A 22448-nucleotide genomic window follows, 5' to 3' on the forward strand; every position below is an offset into this window, starting at 1 on the left:
ATCTGCAGTACCCATTCCGGGAAAAATCAGTTGTTAAACACAGAGGTTATGAGATTTGGGCAGGTGTGAATAGGTCATTGATGGCTCTCACCCTTCTGCACGCTAAGCCTTAAGTGTCCAAGAAGAAAAGAAAATGACTGGTGTACGGGGTGTGCTTGGCAAGGACGTAGCCTTCCTCTCTGCAGTCGGTACGAGACCATCCTCACGCTTTCCTAGCAGCTAGGCGAGATTGCTATTTTGGAATTTTTCCTGTACTTCATGTAACAAGAAGCCATCTTGTTTTCATTAGTGAAAGACAGTAACTTTCCTAAAGCCTGATTATGAATTTTTTTTTAAATTATTCTTTCTGATGTACTGTTCAAGACACAGCTTGGGGTTTTCTCCATTTTGGGTAATGCTTACCGTGCTTGTGAGTCGTATCATCCTACTGTCCTCATAAATTACTGCATGAAAAAGGAAGCACAGCAATGACATAAATAAGAACAGCAGTGAGCTCATGTGTTCCCCCTCCCAGAAGGTAGAATGAGCCACGTGTGTGATAGCTGTGCATTCACAGATTGCACACTGCAGGGTACTGTGCTGGGAGCACAGCGGTGGTAAAGAAGTTGCTAGCTGCTGATCTTTTGCTTCCGTGGTTGAAAGACTGGTTGTAGGTGGGTGAAATGGCATGGTAGAAAAGCAGAGCAACTTGCATCAGAATGAGCCTGGCTATGGAAACGCTTTCCTTTTTCTTTCAGTTGGTTCAGGTTTAATTCCTCTGCATTCTGTGGCTTTGCCTCTTTCGTTGCATTGGATAATAATGACCTTAAAGGACTGTAAAGTAAGAAGGGGAGGGGAAAAAAGTCAAAATCCTTCATCTTGCATATGTTGAGGTTTCTAGCCTATTAGAGTCTGTGGTCAGCTGCCTTTTTCCGGTAAGGATAAGGGGCTGGTGAGAGACTACAGACTGGCAACAGGAAACTGCATAAAATGGTAGTGTGAATAGCACCGAAGGAGACTAATGCTGCTGGGGAGACGGTAATGGATCATGCTAGGAAACGGTCCTGAAATTATGCCATGCAGTTTTCTTTGAGGGAGATGTATTAGCAGGGTTGCTCTGAATGTAGCACAGCATGTTCTAGTGACTGCTGCAGTGGTGCTGATGTGAAACTCCACGTTCAGCTCATCATCACTGAACTCTTTGGCAGAGCTTCGGGTGACTGAATTGATGAAGGAGCGAAGCTTAAGTGCAGAGCCCTTTTGTCATTAAGCATTTCCATTTAGTATTTTACTTACTTCGGCGATGGGCGTGTAAAACTTTGCTGAAGAGAATGCTGTGCTACTGTCTGGATACAGTCAGTAAAATAGCCTATCTTGCTGCTGGTTTTTTAAAGGGGAAAAAAAAAGTGAATTTAATTGCGTAGAATTGCTTTGAGATACCCTTTAGTAGTGCGACAGCTGGTGCAGGTTGCTGTTTGAAGTTTGATGCGGGCCCCAGCAAATATCAAAGACAGTCTAAAGTATCTGAAAGATGCTTATCAGCTTTTGAAAATACCATTTTACGTATCAGTAGTAGAGTTTGTGATGTACAAAATACAGCAGTTGAGCAGACAAAAACATTCACAGCAAACGAAGACGTAACCTTTTGGTAAGGGTACGACAGTATGTTAATAAAATGTAGTTGTGCTTGTGGTGTTCTTAGTCTCTTGAGACATTTAAGGCTGTGGGGTGAACCCATAGAGAGGAGTGATAGTGACCGCTGTGGAGAATGCAGCAGGTATCGAAGGGCTTGTGGATGCGAGACTGGTGACGAAATTACCGTTGTGTTGAAGTGGGTATGAGGCCCTCGGGCTTTGGGGTAGAGGGATAGGAGACTGCCCAGCTGAAATCAAGTGCACAGAACATTGTTGGAGCCTTGGGCAAAACCCACCACACTAAGACCAAGGGTGTAACTGGGCTACCTTATCTTCAGCGCAGAGGACTCAAAATACGCAATTTTTTGCATACCTTGTATCCTTCCTTTTTCTGAAATGACTTAACATCTGCCATTCACACTGAAGAAGGGAATTGCTGCCAAATGCCAGAGGAGATTTGGAATTTATGTCATTGCTTAGCTTCAGTATTCTTCTGAACTTGGGGAAAAAAAAAAAAAACACAGAAAAGGAACATTAAAACAGGAAAATTTGGTTACCAGTTCAAATGTAAGATTTGCAGATCTTCTATTGGAGCAAAAGCAGTATCAGCAGTGTAATTCGATGAATTATTCAGGTAGCTGGCAGTATTGTGTTAAATAAATTTGCTGATTGCACTGACGGAGGGGACCGCGTTTGTCTGGAAGGTCTCGGAAATGATGTAGGCTTTAAGGAGTGAATGCGGGTTGTAATACTTTGATACAGATAGGAGTAGTGAAAGAGTCACAGGAAAAATAATTATACTAATCAGCTCAACTGTCTTTTTAATAGCTCCTTACAGCCACAATGGCAACGTCATCCGAAGAAGTGTTACTGATTGTAAAGAAGGTACGTCAGAAGAAGCAGGACGGAGCGCTCTACCTTATGGCTGAAAGGATAGCATGGGCACCTGAAGGCAAAGACCGGTTCACAGTCAGCCACATGTATGCAGACATAAAATGTAAGTGTACGCTTTCCCCGTTCCAGCTCCAGGAAGCAGCACTTAGATAAACATTCAGATATAACCTAAAGCTTATTTGCCAAAAACACTAGTAGGTAAGTTAGGGAGGTTGCAGGGGTCGGGAGCTTTCACTAGGCTATTCAGTGTAGCAGCAGAGATCAGGACCGTGGTGAAGTATCACCATTTGTTTTAAGGTCTACAGAACTGTAGTCCTCAGATGTTTAAGCTACACTTCATTTACTATTAACTTTTGATAAACTTCTGCACTAGATTGAAGAGAAAACTAATCTATGCCATATTGTTGTGGAGGGAAGGGTAGGAGGAGGGTTGAGGAAGAGTATAGGATTTTCAGTGTCTAGCTCGGAAACTATCTGGCGTGTCATCTGTTAAGCTGTGCATCTAAAGCTGTTCCAGTTTTCATATAAAGTGAACCTCCCTGTTCTATTTTCATCCAGCAGACCTTAGTTTCAGAAGAGCTAGCTTCTGTAGTTTGGCCCAACTGCTACATTCCAAATAAATGTTTGCTGTTGCAATAGCAGAGTACATGCAAGTCAAAACTGAACAGTAAATGTCTATAGCGTGCTGCCTTTCTGGCTCCAACCAGTGCTCTTATTCCATGTGCTGTAATGCCAGAGAAGGAATAAAAACAAAGTTCCATGCGTCACTTGATAAAGGTGTAGTGATTGTTGCTGTTTAAAGTCACATACAAGTACCACAACATGATCAAAAATGTGTGATGAACCAGAACTAATAATGCTGTTTTCTTAAAAACTCCGTTCACCTATCATTATCAACTTTGTGAAGCTTTTATTTAGCTATTTGCTTACACTTAAGCAGCTTGTATTTTAGACATTTACATGCAGAGGCATTGAAGTCATATTAAGTTAGATTTGTTTTGTCATCTAAAATAAAGAACGTGGGTGGGAGGGGTGGGATTTGCAGAGGTGTACCAGGGATGATGCTTTAGTGGTGACATCTGGCTCCTGTCTCCCCCTTGCACTGGCAAAAGGGGTAAGATGCCAAGTTTGGTTAGTGCCATTTGCGGTGCCATGCTGAAGTCGGTGTAGGACACCAGTCCATAAACGTAGTTGTTCCAGCCGCTGCTCCCTCTGGTTACGAGAAAGGAGGCAGGAGTTAGGTTTTCCTTATGAGTCATGAGGGTGTAATAGCACCTTGGAGGCATTGGTGATTGACTTTGGGAGTACTAATGGCTACGTGTGCTTACCACACCACTTGAAACCAGCATACCTTTGCTGTCAACAGGCATGCAGTTACCCCACCCTGCATCTGCTTTCTTAACACCTTCCCGCTGTGGGAACTGGTCCAGCTGGAAGAACAAAAGGGGGTTACTTCTCAGTGGATCAGTTCCTTGGTTTGGCTTACTGCACAAACGCTAAGATGTGTGCAAGAAAGGCAGGAGGAAAAAGTGGGACGGGGGAACAAGGTTGTCGCCTTGCAGCAGCAGGCTAGGTTGGTACCGGGTTACAGTGTCTGGTGATGACAGTCTCTTTTTCAGCAGTTTTCTAAAGGAGGATGTGAGGAAGGCAATGAATCAGGGCTCCTGAGCAGTAGCTGAAGGATACTGAACAATAGGCATCCGTGTCTTGTGTTTTAGAGAGAACAAGGGGCAGGGTTCAGACTAATTTAAGGGGAAGGTTGTTCCACTTCCATGGCTGGGATTCACACACAGGATAATGGTATTTGATGGGATGATGAGGATAACCGCTTTTAAGCGAACACTCTAGGGAAGTGAGTTTCTTGTATAAGCTTACTGTCTGTTGCTAATTAATACTCTCTGTGTAATCTAGGCCAGAAAATCAGTCCAGAAGGTAAAGCTAAAATTCAGCTTCAGCTCGTATTGCATGCAGGAGACACAACCAACTTTCACTTCTCCAATGAAAGCACAGCAGTGAAGGAGCGAGATGCGGTAAAGGATCTTCTTCAACAACTGCTGCCCAAGTTCAAAAGGAAAGCTAATAAAGAACTTGAGGAGAAGAACAGGTAAAAGAGCCTTAAAGATTCTTGGGTTTGTGTGGGGTTTTGTTTGTTTTTTTTGTAATTGCTACCTAACTGTAGTGCATTTCTGCTAGTAGTTGTTACTGCAACATTGTTAGTGATACGGCGTAGTAAAAATCACTCCATTTTCGGTTCAGAGGCAGTTCCTCGAGACTTGCATAACTGTAACATGTTGAGACTGTACTTGTGTCTGTGACACTTTCTTGAGGTGTAAAAGGCAGCCAGCCCGGCTGCCACCCAGTCTTTGTTATCCATGGCTATGAGATGAAAGCACCCAACTGGCAGTCTGTCTCTTAAGTATAGATGTATCAGTCAGAAAAGCTGCTCTTTTCTTTTCTAGAAGTTCTTGACTTGTTTGATTGCGATTTATTGGTTTTTTCCCCTCCCTGTATAATTTCTTTCCCCTTAAAGCTTTCCTGGTGTTTTATATACTCTACTAAATTGGTAGATATTTTTATCCATCTCCACTTGAGAAGCAGTAGTTTATTTGGCCTACGGGATGTTTATTCTGAAAAATGTTTTGAGAAGACTTTCAGGACCCAAGCCCTTTTCCCAAAAGGACGTTTTAAGATACGCTTCCGTTCCTTTAAAATGTTTGTGTTAAACCAGTCCTTGTGGCCATAGAGCACCCTTCTCTGCCTCTCCCCAGATGAGTTTCACCCCATTCTAGCATCTGCTGGGAATCCTGTACTAACTTGTGTTTCCAAAGACTGTTCTGGCTTTGAACTTCGGTAAGTTAAAGCTAGATTTTTCAGAACACAGGAGCATTGCCGTACTGTGCAGGTCAGGCCTTTACAAGGAGATTCCCAGCCCTAGTGCTGGAGCCCTAACACATCCAGCAGTAACTGGTTCCAGTACTGCCGTGACCACTAGAGTCTACAGAGGCGCAGACTGCTGTGGCACTGGTACCATGCTAGTTTCTGTATGCTGTGGGCCTGATTTCTAACAGCATTGACACTGGGCAGCCTTAGTTAGCTCTGAATCTGTATCCTTCAGTGAAGTTTTACGGTATTACGCTGCATTAAGAACTTGTCTAGTTACACAAAAGCCAGAATCTGTGCACATACTCAGTCACAGTCGGTTGTTTTGGTGATTAGAAGTCCAAGTCTAGTGATGGGGCTTCATTACATTTCATTTACAACAGATGAGGTAAGAGAGTTTCAGCCTGTTCTGGAAGGGTACTACATCCAGAGTCCCCCTGGCACTTCTTCCATTTATTGATATGTGGGGGTCAGGTATGTACCCAAATTCTAAGTTTTAATGAAATAATTAGAACAACAGATTGCTTTCTGCTGCGCTAATTGGTAAGAACGACCATCAACCCATATTTGTGCCAACAAGAAAAACTGGAAAAACCTTGGTGGTTAATACATAACAGGGATGTCCTGCCACAAAGTTTTCACTTCCACCTCATCCCACTTCATCCTTAGAGCAGCTTCATCCTTTCATTCAGTCCAGACTGCAGTTTATCCATGTTCTTCCCTAGACTACATATTGCGTCTTCATAAGATTCCTATTCTTTTCTGTTTGCAAATGACAGAGATCCTGACGTACATGCTGAAGCTCATTGAGGTTATTGGCTGCTTGTGAACACACATGCATGTTTTCCTGAACATAGCCTAGTGGGTTTCAAATTAGGTACACAGCTGTGTGAAGAGCTGCTTAAACACGAACTAACTCAGGTTTCCGGTGCATACATTCTTTGTGTTTTGGCTTCTAGTAAGGGTGATAACTTTTGTAAACGTTACTCCCTGCTGGAAGTAGTAACACAGTGTTTCTGTAGCACTTGGGCTGCATGTGATAATTAACTGATGAAGATGCTGCTGTCACCAACAGAAACGTAAATGAACAAACTACTTGAGGGAATGTGTGTTTGAAGGTATCTTATCCCCCACACGCTTTGCAATCTGTACTCTTGCTCTAGAATAGAGACCCAAAACGGCTGCTTTTTAAGATCTTAAACAAGAATTGGGTAGTGCTGAAATCTCCTCACACACACACCCTCTACCCCCACAGGACTTTTGTTAGGGAAGTTCAAGAAAATTCATTGGGTTTTTACAGTCCAGGAGACTCCAGTCCTGGACGTGCAAAGACACAAGAGCACCACAGAATATTTTAGGACAATACATTAATCCCACATGAACTTTTTCTTCGGCGTTACTGTTTGCTAGCATTTAATGCTATTCCTTTAACATTCTTTTGAGTCCTTTCGTAAGGTTTTTGAGACAAATACAGCTATTGAGGTTGGTTGTTTACACAATCTTATGTTCAGCATTTTGAAAGAAAAGTTGGTTTCTGTTCCTTTTGTGAACTCATGTTAGTTATGGTAATCCTAGTGATTTATTTTGCAGCGTTTCAATTCTATTCAATACATTCTTTTACCAGAATGCTGCAAGAAGATCCTGTTTTGTTTCAGCTCTATAAAGACCTTGTTGTGAGCCAAGTAATCAGTGCTGAAGAATTCTGGGCCAACCGTTTAAGCCTGAATGCAGGGGATAATTCTGCAGCACCTAGTAAGCAGGATGTGGGCATCTCTGCAGCGTTTCTGGTACGTTGAACCTAACTTTAAAGGGTTTTAGAGCAAAGAAATTGGGGAAGGGGAGAGTTCTGCTCATGTACTTTATTCTCATATAGTCCAGTGTTGTTCTTTCCTGGTTCCTCAGCTAAACATCTCTGCATGTGTTAGACTACTGCAGGTAGAAAAAAGTAAAGGTTTTACACAAATCTGTAACCTCAAAATTATGTTAATTTAAGGTGCTCAATTTGAACCACAGACTTAACAACAGGCAGATACTGTCTGTAGTGCTGCTCTGCCTTCTGTGAAACGGGAATAGTGATGAATGTGAAATCACTAGATGAGTGTAGTATTAACTCAATAAATCTGTTGCAGCACTGACATGCATAAATGAAGCTGCAAACCCTTTCCACACAAAAGGTTTTATTCCCTTCCCATTTTTTTTACACCAGGATATGCTTTCAGCTACTTGAAGAACAACCTGTGTATCTGAAAGCTCGCCTTCTCTCTCTCTTTCCCCAACTTTCAGTTATGTTACCCATTTTAGAGACCGCACTTCAGTAATCTCGGCACAGTCTGAAAGTAACCTAGGGACAATCCGCAGATTCCAGTTCTGCAACAAAATTCACACAGAATGGCTCTTTAGCTGGAATCCTACTTCCACCGTCATACTGGCTGTGCACACATCAGGAGTTGGGGAGGGGAAGAGGAAGTGGGAGTTGTTTCATGATTTAGCTACCGTACAAACAATTGGGTTTTTCCCCATTAGAAATACCTGAATCAGTTACCAAATGAACTTGATTGCTCTGATTTCCTGTATCCCATTGTTCTTACACCTTAGCATTAAAAAAAAAACCCAGAAACCTTCAAAACTGAAGCTGTCTTAAAATAACAGGTTGTGTTTGTGGACTCTGCGTTTGTGAAGAATAACACTTCAGACATTTATGTGTCCTGATTCAAATTAAAATTACTCTCTGGCTCTACTCAGAGTTTTTCTCCAGGAAGAAGGTGATACACAAATTAGAATTTAGGTGCACAGGAAAAGGAAGGAAAAAAAAAGGCAGTGTATGCAATCATGTACTTTTTCCTGTTACTGAGAATTGGACTGAGCACTTGCCCCAGGCCTTCCTAAAGTGATCGCCGAGATTTAACTTGCGAGTTCTGACTAAGGCTTATGCTCAATTTTTAAATTCAATGTTATTTATGTATTATACTGAGATGCTTTTAGTGTATAAGGAAATAAGGTATAAAAGCCATAAATCCTTTTTTGTCACTTCATTATCATCACTGATTATTCACTAGCTGAATCGTTGAACGAAGATTGGGCATAGACAGTAAACGCACCTATTTTTACTTAAAACAAGGATATATTAAACTAAGCTTACCTTCTTTCGACTGATGCTGTTCATCTTCTAAAGCTTACAGTCTACGTAATCATCCCTATAGTGGCAAGCATAATAAAGCGATGCATGCTTATTCATTTATCCTTCTAAAAATATCTCTTCATGAACAAATATGCTATGGATTATTGGAGGAAGAAGATCGTTTTACCTGCAGCAGAATTTGATTGCAAGATCTCAGGATTTTTCCTTCTCCAGTTACAGAAGGCATTCAAACATGACTTTTTCTTCCCTGTATGCTTTTCCTTAGGCTGATGTTCGGCCTCAAACAGATGGCTGCAATGGTCTGAGGTATAATTTGACTTCAGACATCATTGAATCCATATTTCGAACATATCCTGCAGGTAAGAATAGTGCTTTACATAACAAATACATGCATTTGAGATTTGGGTTTTACTGTCTTACTGTGGGAGGACTAGAATGTTAGTCTGAGCTTGGAAGTATAAAGGACCATACCTTTGGTTTTCTGGAATATTTTCCCTGCCTTGTTCGAGGGATGGGGAAGAAGCATGTGTTAAAACATTCTTTTGAAATGAAAACTTGATTTCATTAAATGAAAACACTTTAACTTGTTGTGTTGACTTTTTTTAAAATTGCAAGTAGATATTCGTATCCCATGAGACTCTCCCACTCAGCATTTCAATTAATTGTTATTTTTCATAAAATCACCTCTGGGAGGAAAAGAATCCGGTTTCCATTGTTCCCCTGCACTGTACTGAACACTGGTTCATTTTGGCCCCAGGTTAAAAAGACCCGATCTGTTCTGAGAGTAACTGGAACTCTGGCAAATCAGACTACTGGTGTGTGTGCAATTCAAATGAGAGTATTCAGGCCGCTGTTCAAAGCATTAGCATTGCAGGGCATCAGAGAGTACCTGCTGGCTCCTGCTTAACTACTGCATTCCCTTACATTTCACATAACATACCCCGTTGAGAATTGCGGAACAGTTTGCGAGCATTGTGGTTTTTGTTCGCAGTAAAAATGAAATATGCAGAAAATGTTCCACATAACATGACCGAGAGGGAATTCTGGACCCGATTTTTTCAGTCGCATTATTTCCATCGGGACAGGCTCAACACAGGCTCAAAAGACCTCTTTGCGGAATGTGCCAAACTGGATGAAAAAGGTAAGCTCTTAGGCTTTGTTTCTGCAGCGGGCTGCCACGCTCTTAGCTACAGAGCACAGCCCTGAGGTGTGTCTAGTAATCCTAGCAAAGCTGAAGTCAAACGTTTCCTTGTGTCTGTTTTCTGGGCATTTGATTTGCCAAACTGTGAAAAGTGAGAGCTGTAGCTTGCCAGTGAAAGTACTATCGCTTAGCGATTCTCAGCATGTTTGGCAGTGAATGCATTCCTTGAAGCACGTTAGCCCTTGGGAAGCGGTAGCGCTAGAAACGCTCTTTATGCCAATTCCCTCAACAATGGATCTGCGATAGATTCTGTGTTGTGCTGTCATGCTGCTGTGCAATAACTTTGTTCACAGAAGGCTTTGCCGTGTGGTGTGTGCACAGTTCGTAACAGCTGTAGCTTTTGTGATAGGTCAGTTCTTAGTAATAGACAAACACGGATCCTGTTTAAGATTTTCCAGAGGAGTTGCCATCCCTGTTCTGTCACTTTTTTAATGTGAAATCTCAAAATACTGTCAGACTTAAGTTTTTGCTGAACTTTAGAGGTAGGTTTGTGATGATACAGAAATGTGAAGAGTTGAGATCGCTTAACACCGTTCCTTAATACGTACTGTGTCCAATAAAAGCATACTGTTCAGAATCTACAATGCTTCACAACTAAAAGCTGTCACCAGATATAAACTGCCATTCTGCCCAAGACAGGGCAGCAAAACAGTGCCAGAATTAGAAGGAACACACAATTACAGCTTCCCAGTTCCCAATTAAGGCTGAGAGAATTTGGCTTGTTCAGCCTGGAGAAGAGAAGGCTCCGGGGAGACCTTATAGCCCCTTCCAGTACCTGAAGGGGCTACAAGGAAGCTGGGGGGGCCTTTTTACAAGGGTCTGTAGTGACAGGACAAGGGGTAACGGGTACAAATTGAAAGCGGGGAGGTTTAGATTAGATATCAGGAAGAAATTCTTCACAGAGAGGGTAGTGAGGCACTGGGACAGGTTGCCCAGAGAAGCTGTGGATGCCCCATCCCGGGATGTCTTCAAGGCCAGGCTGGATGAGGCTTTGAGCAACCTGGTCTAGTGGAAGGTGTCCCTGCCCATGGCAGGGGCATTGGAACTGGATGGTGTTTAAGGTCCCTTCCAACACAAACCATTCTGTGATTCTATACAACTAATATAATGCCATCTTCAATTTTTTTTTTTACTTCTTCTTTACCAAACAGTATTCAGGGATGGGTAGAAGTTGGTTAAAACTGTGCTGATTAGTAGGATGACCTTTGACAATAAGCTTCCAAGTTTATTGCTCATTTTTAATGGAACCTTGAAAAGGGTTGAAAGTTTTAGTCACAGTGCTCCTTGGGCACCTGCAGACCTTTTGTCTTCTCCTTTTAAAGAGTAAATATAATCAATAATCCCCAATTATTCCTGTTTTGTTTAGATACAGTTTTTCCAGGTGTTTTTCTTTGTTTCACGCAGGGTTAAAAACAATGGTGTCTCAAGGAGTAAAAAACCCTCTGATAGATTTAACAGCTTTGGAAGATAAAACATTAGATGAAGTAAGTGGGGTGTGTGGGGGTGTGTGTGTGTGTTTACAAATTAAAACGCTTGTTATAAATGGTGTGCCAGAATGTATGATAACTTAGATGCACTTTTCTGCAGCTGATTTAATGTACATCTTTGAGTTGTAGTTAATAATGACACTGCATTTCTAACTTGTTTCATTTTCTGGTAAGAGTTGTACAGAGCTACCAGCCTGAAACTGGACTAGGAGTTTAGGAAAGGCGGTTTGAAGTGCTCCGCACGCCGCCCTAGTTTGCTTTTGAGGCTGAGGAACTGCAGGCAGGAGAGTGAGTGTGGGGTAAAGTGAGTTGCTTCAGCCACCTGGTAACTGGGGAACGCTGCCAACGTGAAGGCTTGAGGCTTTTTGAATTCCTAGTGGTATCACATCCTCCTGACAGGTGTCATTTAGCCTGTGGGCTGCTGGTATCCCACCAGGTGTTAAAAAGAGGTCAGTAAAGCAATTGCTAGCTCTTACTTGCCATCAATGCTTTTCTGTTTCTTACCGGTGATCCTTAAATTCTTTTTCTTTTTACACCCAGTTCTGCTTTTACTTACGACAGATCCTGGTCTTATAAAACTATCTGTTTAAGAATTTTTTTCTTGTCTTGGACACTTCTAAGCTGCCAAGTGTTAGCGGAATAAAATAGTCGGTGGAGACAAAGTACAGGAAAGTGATGGGAGGGGGAGGAAAGTACCGCTGCAGGCGATGATGCAGCATCACTCAGTAGAGTTCAGAGATGGCACACTGGCTTCCTGACACTGGGAAACAGAGGATCATCCTGGTTTTGGAGCAGGAGATGGCTAATGTTGTTTTCTTTGTAGGGCTATGGCGTTGCTTCTGTGGCCTCTACATCAAATGCCTCAAAATCCACTAGAGAAAGTAGCAATGCTGCCATTATAAAACGCTTTAACCATCATAGTGCCATGGTCCTTGCAGCTGGGCTCAGGAAACAGTAAGTTTCAGTGTTGTGTAAAAGGTTTTTTGTAACAAACTTTAAGGAATTTCTGAAAGGAAAATACATCTTCAGTTCCTTACCTAATATTTTAGTTTTGTTTTTATGAATGAAGTATTTTGCTTCAGAAATGAAAATACCTTTAGGTTTCATCTTATGAGAGTTATTTGGAGCTGTCCGAGATGACAGATGCTGGTTTTTAGCTGAGTTACCATACAAAGCAGATAAAAACGGAAACGATGTTTCTGCCTTAGAGCTCTAGCCCTGGGGAAGGCTGCAGAGGTGGAGGTGAGGTCTGGGGCAGGGAGTTCCTATTGCCTGCCTTCCAGGAGCAGGTCTGCCAGGGCTTCTGAAGCCGGGGGCAGCGGCAGAGGTAAATGAGGAAGGGAAAGGACAGTGTGGCCATGGGTGGGTCAGGTGAAAGGTTCCTCCAGTGCAGTACCCAGCCCTTGACCAAAAAATGTATCAGCTCATTACGTCTATTTACAATAAACTTCACAAATGAAACAAAAGAGTGGGTTTGCTGTGGAGTCTGCTTTACAACTGGTTTATAGACTCTACCCCAATCCCATGGACATGACCTGTGAGAGATCGTAATCAAATACTTTCTTCTGTGCTCCCTCGTGTTAGTCTGTCTTGCACCAGCTGAACAGTGAGAAAGCAGTAGCTCTCATTCTGAAGCAGTAGTGTCTTGGGGCTCCCGTAGCTCTGCTAATGCCCGTTGGCATAAGCCCGTACGCGAAACGTTTCTAGCTCAGGCGTGATTTTGCCGTGTCCCACTTGCGTGGAGGGTTTGCTGCTAGTGCTGAAGAGGGGAGAGGCGCCCTCCCCTGCTGTCGAGTGTCCCCCTTGGCGGACAGGGTTATTTGAGGAGCTGGTTCCTTCTCTCTAGATCAGCTTCTAGAAATGATGTAAGGGGAGGGCGGGAAGTTGATAGACCGTATGGGAACATGCATGTAATGTTTTTGAAACAGAGGTATTTACTTTGTCTCTAGCTTGTCTCTTAAGTTTCCTGTGAGGGGAACTCTTCTTAATGCTATTTCTCTGTTTTAAGAGAAGCACAAAATGACCATTGCAGTGAGACCAGCAGTACGGATGGAAACTCAAGGGATTCAGATTTCTTTCAACCGCCAACCAAAAAGGTACGAAGTTAGAGGGCACAATTCTAAGCGGATGGAACCGGAAGCTGTGTCTCTCAAAAGATTGCTGAAGGTTCCATGCTTGTTTTGACACATCTAAAGTGATACTTATTTAGCTTTGCTTAGATTCATATAGAATAATAAGAACCTGAGGGTCTGTAAGAAGCTTTGTAGCTCTGTCAGTAAACACCTTGGAGCACTGCTCTGTTTACCTCTTCAGTACAGCTCAACAACAGTAAGAAATTTCCAACACGCTTCTGACTGGACCCAGAAATCTGGTTCTTGCCATTCAGTGCAGTTCAATTTGTTGCTACCCCCCTCCTTTTTTTGTTCTCTAAATGCCTGAGAACACCTAGGGAACATCCATCTGAAAGGGATATTGGTGTTCAAATACCGATATTGACTTCACGTGTACTGTCTATGGAGGGGGTGATGAGACTGGCACATGGCAGCCTTCACCTGAGCTCAGAAGCTGAAGTGAGGTTAAACTGAAAGCGTAGTGACGCCTGGAGCACTGGAATAACGTACGCCAGCCTGGTTTAGACTACCCACGGCAGCTCACACAGCAGGAAAGAGTACTAATTGCTGCAGAAATGAATTGAATACTCTGCTGGAGTTGACAGCCTAAGCAGACAGTGCCACAGGGACCCAAAACGTGCATATATTATGAGAAAAGGTTGTAGAACACATGCGTTCCCAAACGTTGAGGGAGCCAAGAGCTTTGACTTCCCTGAAAGCTGCAGTTTTTAAGACAAGTAAACGATATACCAGGGCTAGAATAAATGTGGTGGAAAGAGGAGCGTGAAAGTAGGAGGCTTCAAAAGTAGTTTTCTTAGGACACAAATCTGATACCATTGTACCTCTCACTGCTAAGGCTCTAGCTCTGCTGTCACCAAATAGCTTGGGAAGCTTACTGTTTTAGTGCTATGCTCTGGCACGCTAGCCATTAAATCATTACTATTTCGCCTGATCTGGAGGTATCTGATACGGGCATAAAGAGAGAGCACTTCTTGGAAGTGGGAGGGACTGCACGTTTTGGCCAAAATCTGCAGAAAAAGTGGTGCTGCCAAGACTTCTAAATTGCACACTTTAAACAACATTGGGCATTGCTACCTCTGGAGGGTAGACATGAACCATTCCACACTTTCATTTTCTTTGAAGTCTTAAAGTCAGTGAACTGGGAAAAAACACTGGATGCATCTAATTGTGTCATCATTAATAACGTATAATTATTTACCTTATTTCAGGTGAAACTGCAGGAGTCCATTGAATATGAAGATTTAGCAAAGAATAATAGCATTAAAACTATTGCACTAAACTTAAAGAAGTCTGATAGGTAAGTTAAGACACGCACAGCTATTTTGGCATATTCGGTCTAGCAGGCCTCACCGCAGCCTGCGCAGGATCAGCTGACCTAGTCTCTACTGTGCCACCCTCAGGTGTGTTTTGCTAACTTTAGAAGCCTGATAGGAATTTCTGCACAAGCCAACTTCCAAGTAATTCCCATTACAATTTGTATTTTGATTCCATCTTGCTTTTCAGCAAGTTAAGCCTCAGCCTACTTTGACACATAATTTCTGTGAAACTCTAACGTACCTGTATTCACAGTTCAGCACTCTGTTGCTACTTAAGGTGGAAAAATTTATGCGTTACATATGGAAAGATATATAGTTCCAAAGAAAATCCACTCCCAGGCAAAAAAAAAGTGCAATTGGGATAGTTTGGACTGCTTACTGGTCTAGTCCTTTTCTAGTAATAGTCCTTTTGCTTCTGGTTTGAGAACCATAAATCTAAGTTCAGCACATAAGCAATACCACAGGAAAGAGAACAGTTCCAAACGCACACCTGACTTCACTTAGCGCACTTTCAATCCAGAGGGATGTGAATTCCTCCATTCTGATGATACTCCCAGAACTAGGTGGCACAGGTGGCTTTTCATTAGCAAAGTGAGGCTCACAATTCAGCAGTAAGAGCTCGGCTCTTACTTTGCTGCTGTACCAGCCCCAACCAATCTAGTCTAGTTTGTCAGTAAATAAGATCTGGATAGTAGCACCAGCAGTTTCCGAGCATCCAAAATTGGAGACCTTTGAAGAACTCGCCGAGTTTGGCCTCTGTTTTACCAACACTCCTACTGATACACTTTCCTCTTTCCTTTTCTCACCTCACAGGTATTATCATGGTCCAACTCCAATTCAATCACAGCAATATGCAACCAGTCAGGATATAATTAATTCTTTTCATAGTATTAGGCAAGAAATGGAAGCATATGTACCCAAACTAACTCAGGTATGGAAGAATACTCCAAAAACATCCCTTCTTGATGCTAGCATCTTGCTTTCTATATAAATGTGTCTCTCGTGTCTGCTGGAATTTTAATTGTTCAGGGTAAACTTACTTATCTCCAGTGGTTGTTATTCAGTTTATTTTACAACTTCAGGCAATACCTTTTGAGCTGTTGTGTTTAAAAGCTAAAGGATAGAAAACTGAGGCACTGCTGATATTCAGAGTTGCATTCTGCTGTTAGCATGCAGTTTTGAGGAAAGTGTAAAGGCATGAGGTAGTAAAGCCAGGAGAGTCATTGAACACAAAGCACAGGCCAGTATTATTGATCCCACTCCCTGAAATTTAGGATGTAATGATTTTAGGAGGTCATAATAAGCAGGTTCAGAAGTGAACAGGTCTTGCACTCCTAAATGCACTTATGTAGTTAGGGTTTCGCTGTCACTGTGGGCTGCATGGAAGCGCTGTCCTGGCAGCTGGAGGGCAGCAGCATCATGTAGCCAGTCTCCCCAGACAGTATTTGAGCTTCCCCTGTTAGTAAACCTAGATTTGGCCCAAAGTATGGCAGCCACAGCTGTGAATGTCACATTTCCGTAGAGCAATGCTCTGTCTCATTTCAAAGCCGGTTCGCATACTAGGTAAAGAAAGGCTTGGTTTGTCTGTAATTAATTGGAGGGCTTTCACTGAAAACATGAGCTGTAGCACTTAAAGGCACAGTGTCTAATTCTGGAGAAGAGCAGGCTCTTCATCAGAACTGCCACTGTATTGCACAACTGGATCTTTGCCACTGGAGTTCAAATACAGCTTACTTAGATTTTGTTGGAAAAAAGCGATCAGAGATAATTGTTCCCTCTCTCCCTTCAGGTTCTTTCAAGTGGTGATGCTGCTAGCACTATTGCAGTCCTGTCACCTGGAGGAGCACTTATGCAGGGTGGAACACAGCAAGCCATAAACCGTAAGGATTTAGGATGTATAATACTTTAACCGTATCTTACTGCATTATACAGCAGTACTTGGCTTGCTGTTTCATCTCCCTCGTAGAATATAACAGTGGTAAAGGAAATTATGGAAACATGTAGCTGGAGCAGTACTGGGTTACAGCGGCAAAACAAAAGCAGTAATTGTCTGGAACTAGGTTTTTTGCAGCCTGCATTTAAGGTCCACAGCTTGCTGTGAAAAGGGACAGCTTTCTTGTGGACTACAAGGGCAAAACAGACAATCCCTTCCTTCTCACCTCTCCATTCAACCACCCCTTTCCCTGTTGTCACGTTCCTGCCAGTTTTCCTTTCTCTTTAGTCTCACAGCAGATGAATCCCTATTCTCACAATGCAGCGTTTGGAACAGTTTTCCAGTTTAACCTGCACTGCTTGGTCTGAAGAGCAGCAGAACCTAATTCAAGCAGCTGAAAAAGCCAAGTACGAGTTCTTTATGGTACTGAAAGAAGAGTCAGGGAGCAGGAGTGAGGCTTCCTGCCCAGCCCAGATGACATACTGGGTGCTACACTCCACTGCTTTGAGCCAGACCATCACTTTTTAAAAAAAAAAAACAAAAAACAAAAAAAAAAAAAAAAAAAAAAAAACAAAAAAAAAACCAACCCAAACAAACAAACCAGCCTTGTCCTGGAGTTTGCAATTCACTGTTCAGTTCATCATGCTCCTGTCATCCTCAGTGACTGTTTGTGCTTTGTGTCTTTGGTTTTTATGATGGTGGTTCCTTCCCTGTTCTTGAACTGTCACCCTTTCTGTTCTAATAGTATCTGGGATACAGTTCCTTGTTCCTGCCTAGATTTTCCATCTTCCACATGCTGTGATCATATTGTCAGCGTAAGAGAGGGAAAAGCTTGCGGTACCTGCCACGCAGCATTTAGTGCTGTGAAGAGAACAAGGTGCTGGTCCCAGAAGCAGCAGTGCTAGGGCAATACAGATACACTGCCTCTAGTCCTGCACGAAGTTTGGTGTCCATTCTTTGCCTGTTTAACATACACGCTCCCCAGTGTATCCCCATAAATAGCAGCTGACCTGATCTGGTACTGCTGAGAGTCCTACTCGAGGTGCAAGGCACCTCCGTGCACCCCGCCAGCCAATCTCTGTGACTCTGGTAGAAACGTACATTGCTGAACGCCTTCGTTAGCCTTACGTTCTCATTTTTCAGATGACAGCTTGGAGTGATGTGACCAACTCTTTTTTTCCTGTTGCAGAGATGGTGCCAAATGACATCCAGTCTGAACTAAAACACTTGTACGTGGCAGTAGGGGAACTGCTACGACACTTCTGGTCCTGCTTTCCTGTTAACACGCCATTCCTAGAAGAAAAGGTAAGGTGGAGCTTCCTGGTGTGGCCCTGGTTATGGTGTGGCCAGACTGTGGGTTAGAATGACTGTCCTTAACTTGGAAGTGTAGAACTAGTACACGTGCTTTAAATCAGTGCAGCACTTACTCATCCCTAGAACTGAAGGTTGCAAAACAGTGTAAAACATGAACTTTTGAGCAATTCTGCTGGTGCTATTGGTTAAAATCATTCTTGTCCCTGCGTGCCCGTGAGCACCCTTGGGGAGGGGTTGCTGTAGGCTAGTTTCAGACAGAACGGTCAGCTCTCCTCCAGCTGCTGATGTCTCACTGCCAGTTTAACACACACAAACTGAAGCCCCCCCATTCCCCAGCTCTTGGACATCACCTCTGCAGTGGCGTAATTCTTCTACCCACTGCAAAACGACACAGTCACAGCTTGAAAACACACACCGCCTTTGAGAAGAACGTTGCCCTCCAGATGTGTCTGTCTACAGCCAGGTATATGACTGGAACCGTTTTTCTGTTGCTGTTCTTTCGACCTCACATGGATCACAAAGATAAAAATTTGCATTTAGATATTTTTGATTTTCTGCTGCAAACTGTGGCCTGAAAATCCATGGTACGGCCTTTGCTTGAAGCGAAAGAAGATGCTTTTGTGAATAACTACATAAGTATTTACTGACAAAGTAAAAGTGGCACAGTGCACTTTCAGCCCTTTTGCCCTTGCCTCAGAAATAAATACGTGCTCAGGAATTGTTACAGACTGGTGGTTTTCCTCCTCAAACTATAGGTAGGTAGAAAGAGCCCCCAGACTTAGTTACAAGATGTTTTGTTGGAGAACAGTTTGTTAAAGGAAATGAAACTTGGGTGCGAGTGGCTATAATACTGGTTTCTGTCTCCCACAGGTTGTCAAAATGAGGAGCAACTTGGAAAGATTTCAGGTTACAAAGCTCTGCCCATTCCAAGAAAAGATTCGGAGACAGTATTTAAGCACAAACGTAAGGAGAAAATGCTTTTTCATTACAGTGGTGCATATTAATGAGCTGAACAGTAATTATCAGAGGATGGTAGTGGTGTTACTTATCCTAGGGCATTTTGAATTTTTTGTTGACCAGGAAGCGGGCAGAGGGAAGTGGGGCGCAGAGTTAAGCACGTCTTCTCTCCCTGCATGACTTGCTGAGTAATACCAGAAACTTCCAGGAACCGTAATTTGAAATTACCCAAGTAAGACAACAAAAATGGGAATTCACATTTCGTTTTCACTTCCAACGGGAAGTAGAAACTGTCTGCCACCCTGTCAGACTTGAGGTGGTCACAGGCTGGACACCGGGACAGCGCAGTCCAGTGTCACCTCTCTGTGACCTCCTCGGCTCAGTAGCTCCCTTAACCGCTCCCTCCATGGGGACTTTGTAGTAGAGCCTCAAGGTCCTCCCTTTACTAGCACACCTCCGATTTTAGGGAGATGACTCTTGGTGAATAAAAGGAAGAATCCACCTGAGTAGCTGACAAAGGGAGGGGAGGGGATCTGTTTTCCAGTAGCTGGGACATTTTTTCTCCCTCTTAATGTTTCAGTTGATAAGTCATATAGAAGAGATGCTGCAGACAGCCTACAATAAGTTCCATACGTGGCAGTCCCGGCGTATGCTGAAGAAGACGTGAGAAGGCACGCGGTACAGGTTTGGGAGCAAAACCTGCCATAGGGATAGGAGTACAACCTAGCGTATGTGCGGATCTTAGAGTTGCTGCAGGAAGACCTGTACGCTGTGGACTTCTGGAAACAATGCTAACTGAACTTGCACATTTTTGAAAAGAACTGAGATTAAACTTGAAAACGAGGGAGAAAACCAAGGAAGAACCAAAACAGAAGAGCTGAGGCGCAAAAATATTTAAAAGACACTGTTTACTGCAGTTACTCAGGAACTGCTTTTGATTTGCATTAAGAGCTGCTTTCAGAAATAAAAAAATTTAAAGAGGGTGTATTAATGAAATCTGTTTTTCTGTCTAATTTTTCTTTTTTTAAGAAGCGTATGGCACAGGGTAGGACGCAGAAGTTTTTCTTCACTGGATCCTGGCATTTTACTGAGTTATGGTTGTACTCTGCAGCAGTTTAACGATGGTATTTTAAGACATAGCTGAGACTGGTTTTGCTTCGGAGACCTGGGAGAGCGTAGCTGTGTGAAGACAAGCTTCGGCCATATGCTTCCCCCCAGTTGGAAGCAAGGAAGCAAGAGACATTGCACTGAAAGCAGTTGGAAGCAAGAGACATTGCACTGAAAGCTGTTTATGGTCTGGGGTCCCTAAAGGCACATGGGGGCAAACTTTTGCCTGAAGTCCTGGATTTTTATGCAGAATTTTTTCAGCCATCCGTTTTGCATGTTTTCCTTTGAGTGCAAGTGTGTGCTACTGCAATTTTTTCTTTAAGGTGGCATTTGTTCTGGAGGAGAGAATGAATTTTTAAAAATGAAATTAAATAAAGTTTCTTACAAAAGAAGTCATTTATTTTCAATTGTTAGACATTTTTTATTTCTTCTTCTAAATCTGTTTTCCTTCACTCTTCCCTTTTGACTGTTACACTATTTTTGGCGAATTGATAATCATTGCAAAGAGGAAAACGTGTTGTTTCCCCAACATCCATAGATACTGGGAATCTGCACCATACTTTGTTCTAAATAGAATCAGTTCGCAGTTTCAGACCAACTTGTCTTGTATTAAATGTGACTTAAATGCAAAGCAAACCCGTTTTCTCTAATATATGCAGTTTACTGACATCCTTCTGTTTGGTCACCTTGACCGTACCAAAGCCCAGCGTGGGCGACTGAGCTCTTGTACTTCTGACTCAACGTGACTGCTGAGAGTCCAAGATGCATTTATGACAAAGACAGAGCGGAGGGACGATACGTGTCCGCGGCAAGCGCCGCGGCGCGCGGCACGGCAGAAGAAGTTCCCGTGAGCCTGCGTGATGGCGCAGTGCTAGGATTTGCCACCGCTGGTACGATGCTAAAACACGCCAGGGGGATGCCGGGCGGAGAGCTCTTGCAGATTTCTACGGGAGAACAGGTGTATTTGTATAGCCAAGCCTGTGCTTGTCCTGTCCTGCTGCTCCATTTATGCAAGAGGGGTTTTCTTTAACTGGTGCGTGGAAGGCAGCAGCTTCTTTTTACCCCGTGTTTCTGGATTTTTGTATTGTGCTGATATTTTGGGAAAAGCTGAGTTTCAGTTACATGTCACTGTCTGCACCAACACTGTTTGGAAGCGTGTGCATATTGTTAAGCTGTTTCCCTGTCTGCTTTTGCAGACAGATGCATGATACCTGCTCTGTGATATTTATGTGGTTCTGCTACAAGAAGTGACGGCTCAGCAGAGGGATGCCCGTTATGTTTGACAGGGTGAAAATGTCGCTAGGAATGAGCGGCCGTATGGACAGCATGTCAGGGATGAGGTGCACATCCTGTCAGGAGTTACCTCTTGTGATAAGTAAACTGTTTCTCTAAAAGTTAGGCTTAGGGTTTGGCTTTACCAAGCCTTAACCTCTTGTGAGTGCAGGCAGCTCCCAGAAAAAAAGGGTAGTTTTGTTTTCCCCCACTCTGAAGCATTCGATCTCACAGTTCTGCGTAGCCAAAGCTGTAACGCCTTCCGTCGTACCCGAGGGCCGGGTTTAAGGAAGGCTGGAGTTAGAACATAACTGTGCCTGAGGCTACAAGCAACCCGTTGGAGTATTAGACCGCGCAGAGACTTCATTCTAAAAAATTGGGGACAGGAGGGTTCTTAACAGGGAACTAACTCGCCTTTGGTTTGAATCAGTATTTCACGTTCCTGGAAACATTGGGCAAAAGGCTTAGCACGGTGCAAAAGTTTCAGTGCATCACAGGAGCGTTTTGCTGTTCAAGGGACTGGGTTTATAAACATTAATTATTGGGAGGGGGGAGTGTTGCAATAGCTTTAAATTTTATAACGAGACCAGGCTATCAAAACGTACCTTAATTTACAGAATTGGGAGAGGGGGGTGGACTGCGATACTAAATTCAACGGTTTTGCCTAGAAGGCAGAGGCAAGGCTGCTATGCACTTCACGTTGCTTTTTCAGGTATTGTGGCAATAAGGCACAGGCCCCTCCCAGAGCAAGGGAGGTAAACTAAATGTTCTTTCTACATTGTGTTCCCCTTTTCTGTAGCATGGTCCAAAACCCAGACTCATTCCTTAAGTTTGGAAATGGAATCGTCATGCATTATATTGCTATTGGAATCTTTATACTGACTTGTATTTTTAATGAGAATTCATAAAACTTGTATCATTGCCATTGATCTAAGATTTGTAGAATAAACCCTACTGAATTACAGCGTCAAGTCTCCTCTAATGCTCAGGCTGTCTTTTCTGGTGTTCGGTGAAATCCCAGACAGGCTCCAGGTCTCAGCCAAGAGCGCTGCGTATCGCACCTCCTCAGCCGTCACGTCATGCTGGTGGAAGGGGTCAGGGGCAAAAGGGTTACAATGCAGTTATGGTCAAATTATCTCATTTCTGGGGGTCGAGAACTTTTTCTGCCTGACGGGGCATCTACACCATTACTAGCCCTACTCT

General features: G+C 43.1%; 1 protein-coding gene across 1 annotated transcript; it reads left to right on the forward strand.

Moving 5' to 3' along the window:
- The first annotated feature begins 2446 nt into the window (after positions 1-2446).
- GTF2H1 (general transcription factor IIH, polypeptide 1, 62kDa) lies at positions 2447-19858 on the forward strand. The gene is made up of 14 exons (XM_010154666.1): positions 2447-2610; positions 4419-4611; positions 7012-7174; positions 8792-8885; positions 9518-9667; positions 11132-11211; positions 12038-12168; positions 13223-13310; positions 14555-14643; positions 15476-15593; positions 16452-16542; positions 17785-17900; positions 18780-18872; positions 19447-19858. Exons 1-14 carry the CDS (start codon positions 2457-2459, stop codon positions 19531-19533), a joined length of 1647 nt encoding a protein of 548 aa, XP_010152968.1. The 5' UTR covers positions 2447-2456; the 3' UTR covers positions 19534-19858.
- The last annotated feature ends 2590 nt before the right edge of the window (positions 19859-22448 follow it).

This window comes from Eurypyga helias, unplaced genomic scaffold (assembly GCF_000690775.1).
Source record: "Eurypyga helias isolate BGI_N326 unplaced genomic scaffold, ASM69077v1 scaffold217, whole genome shotgun sequence".
In the NCBI taxonomy this organism is placed as follows: Eukaryota; Metazoa; Chordata; class Aves; order Eurypygiformes; family Eurypygidae; genus Eurypyga; species Eurypyga helias.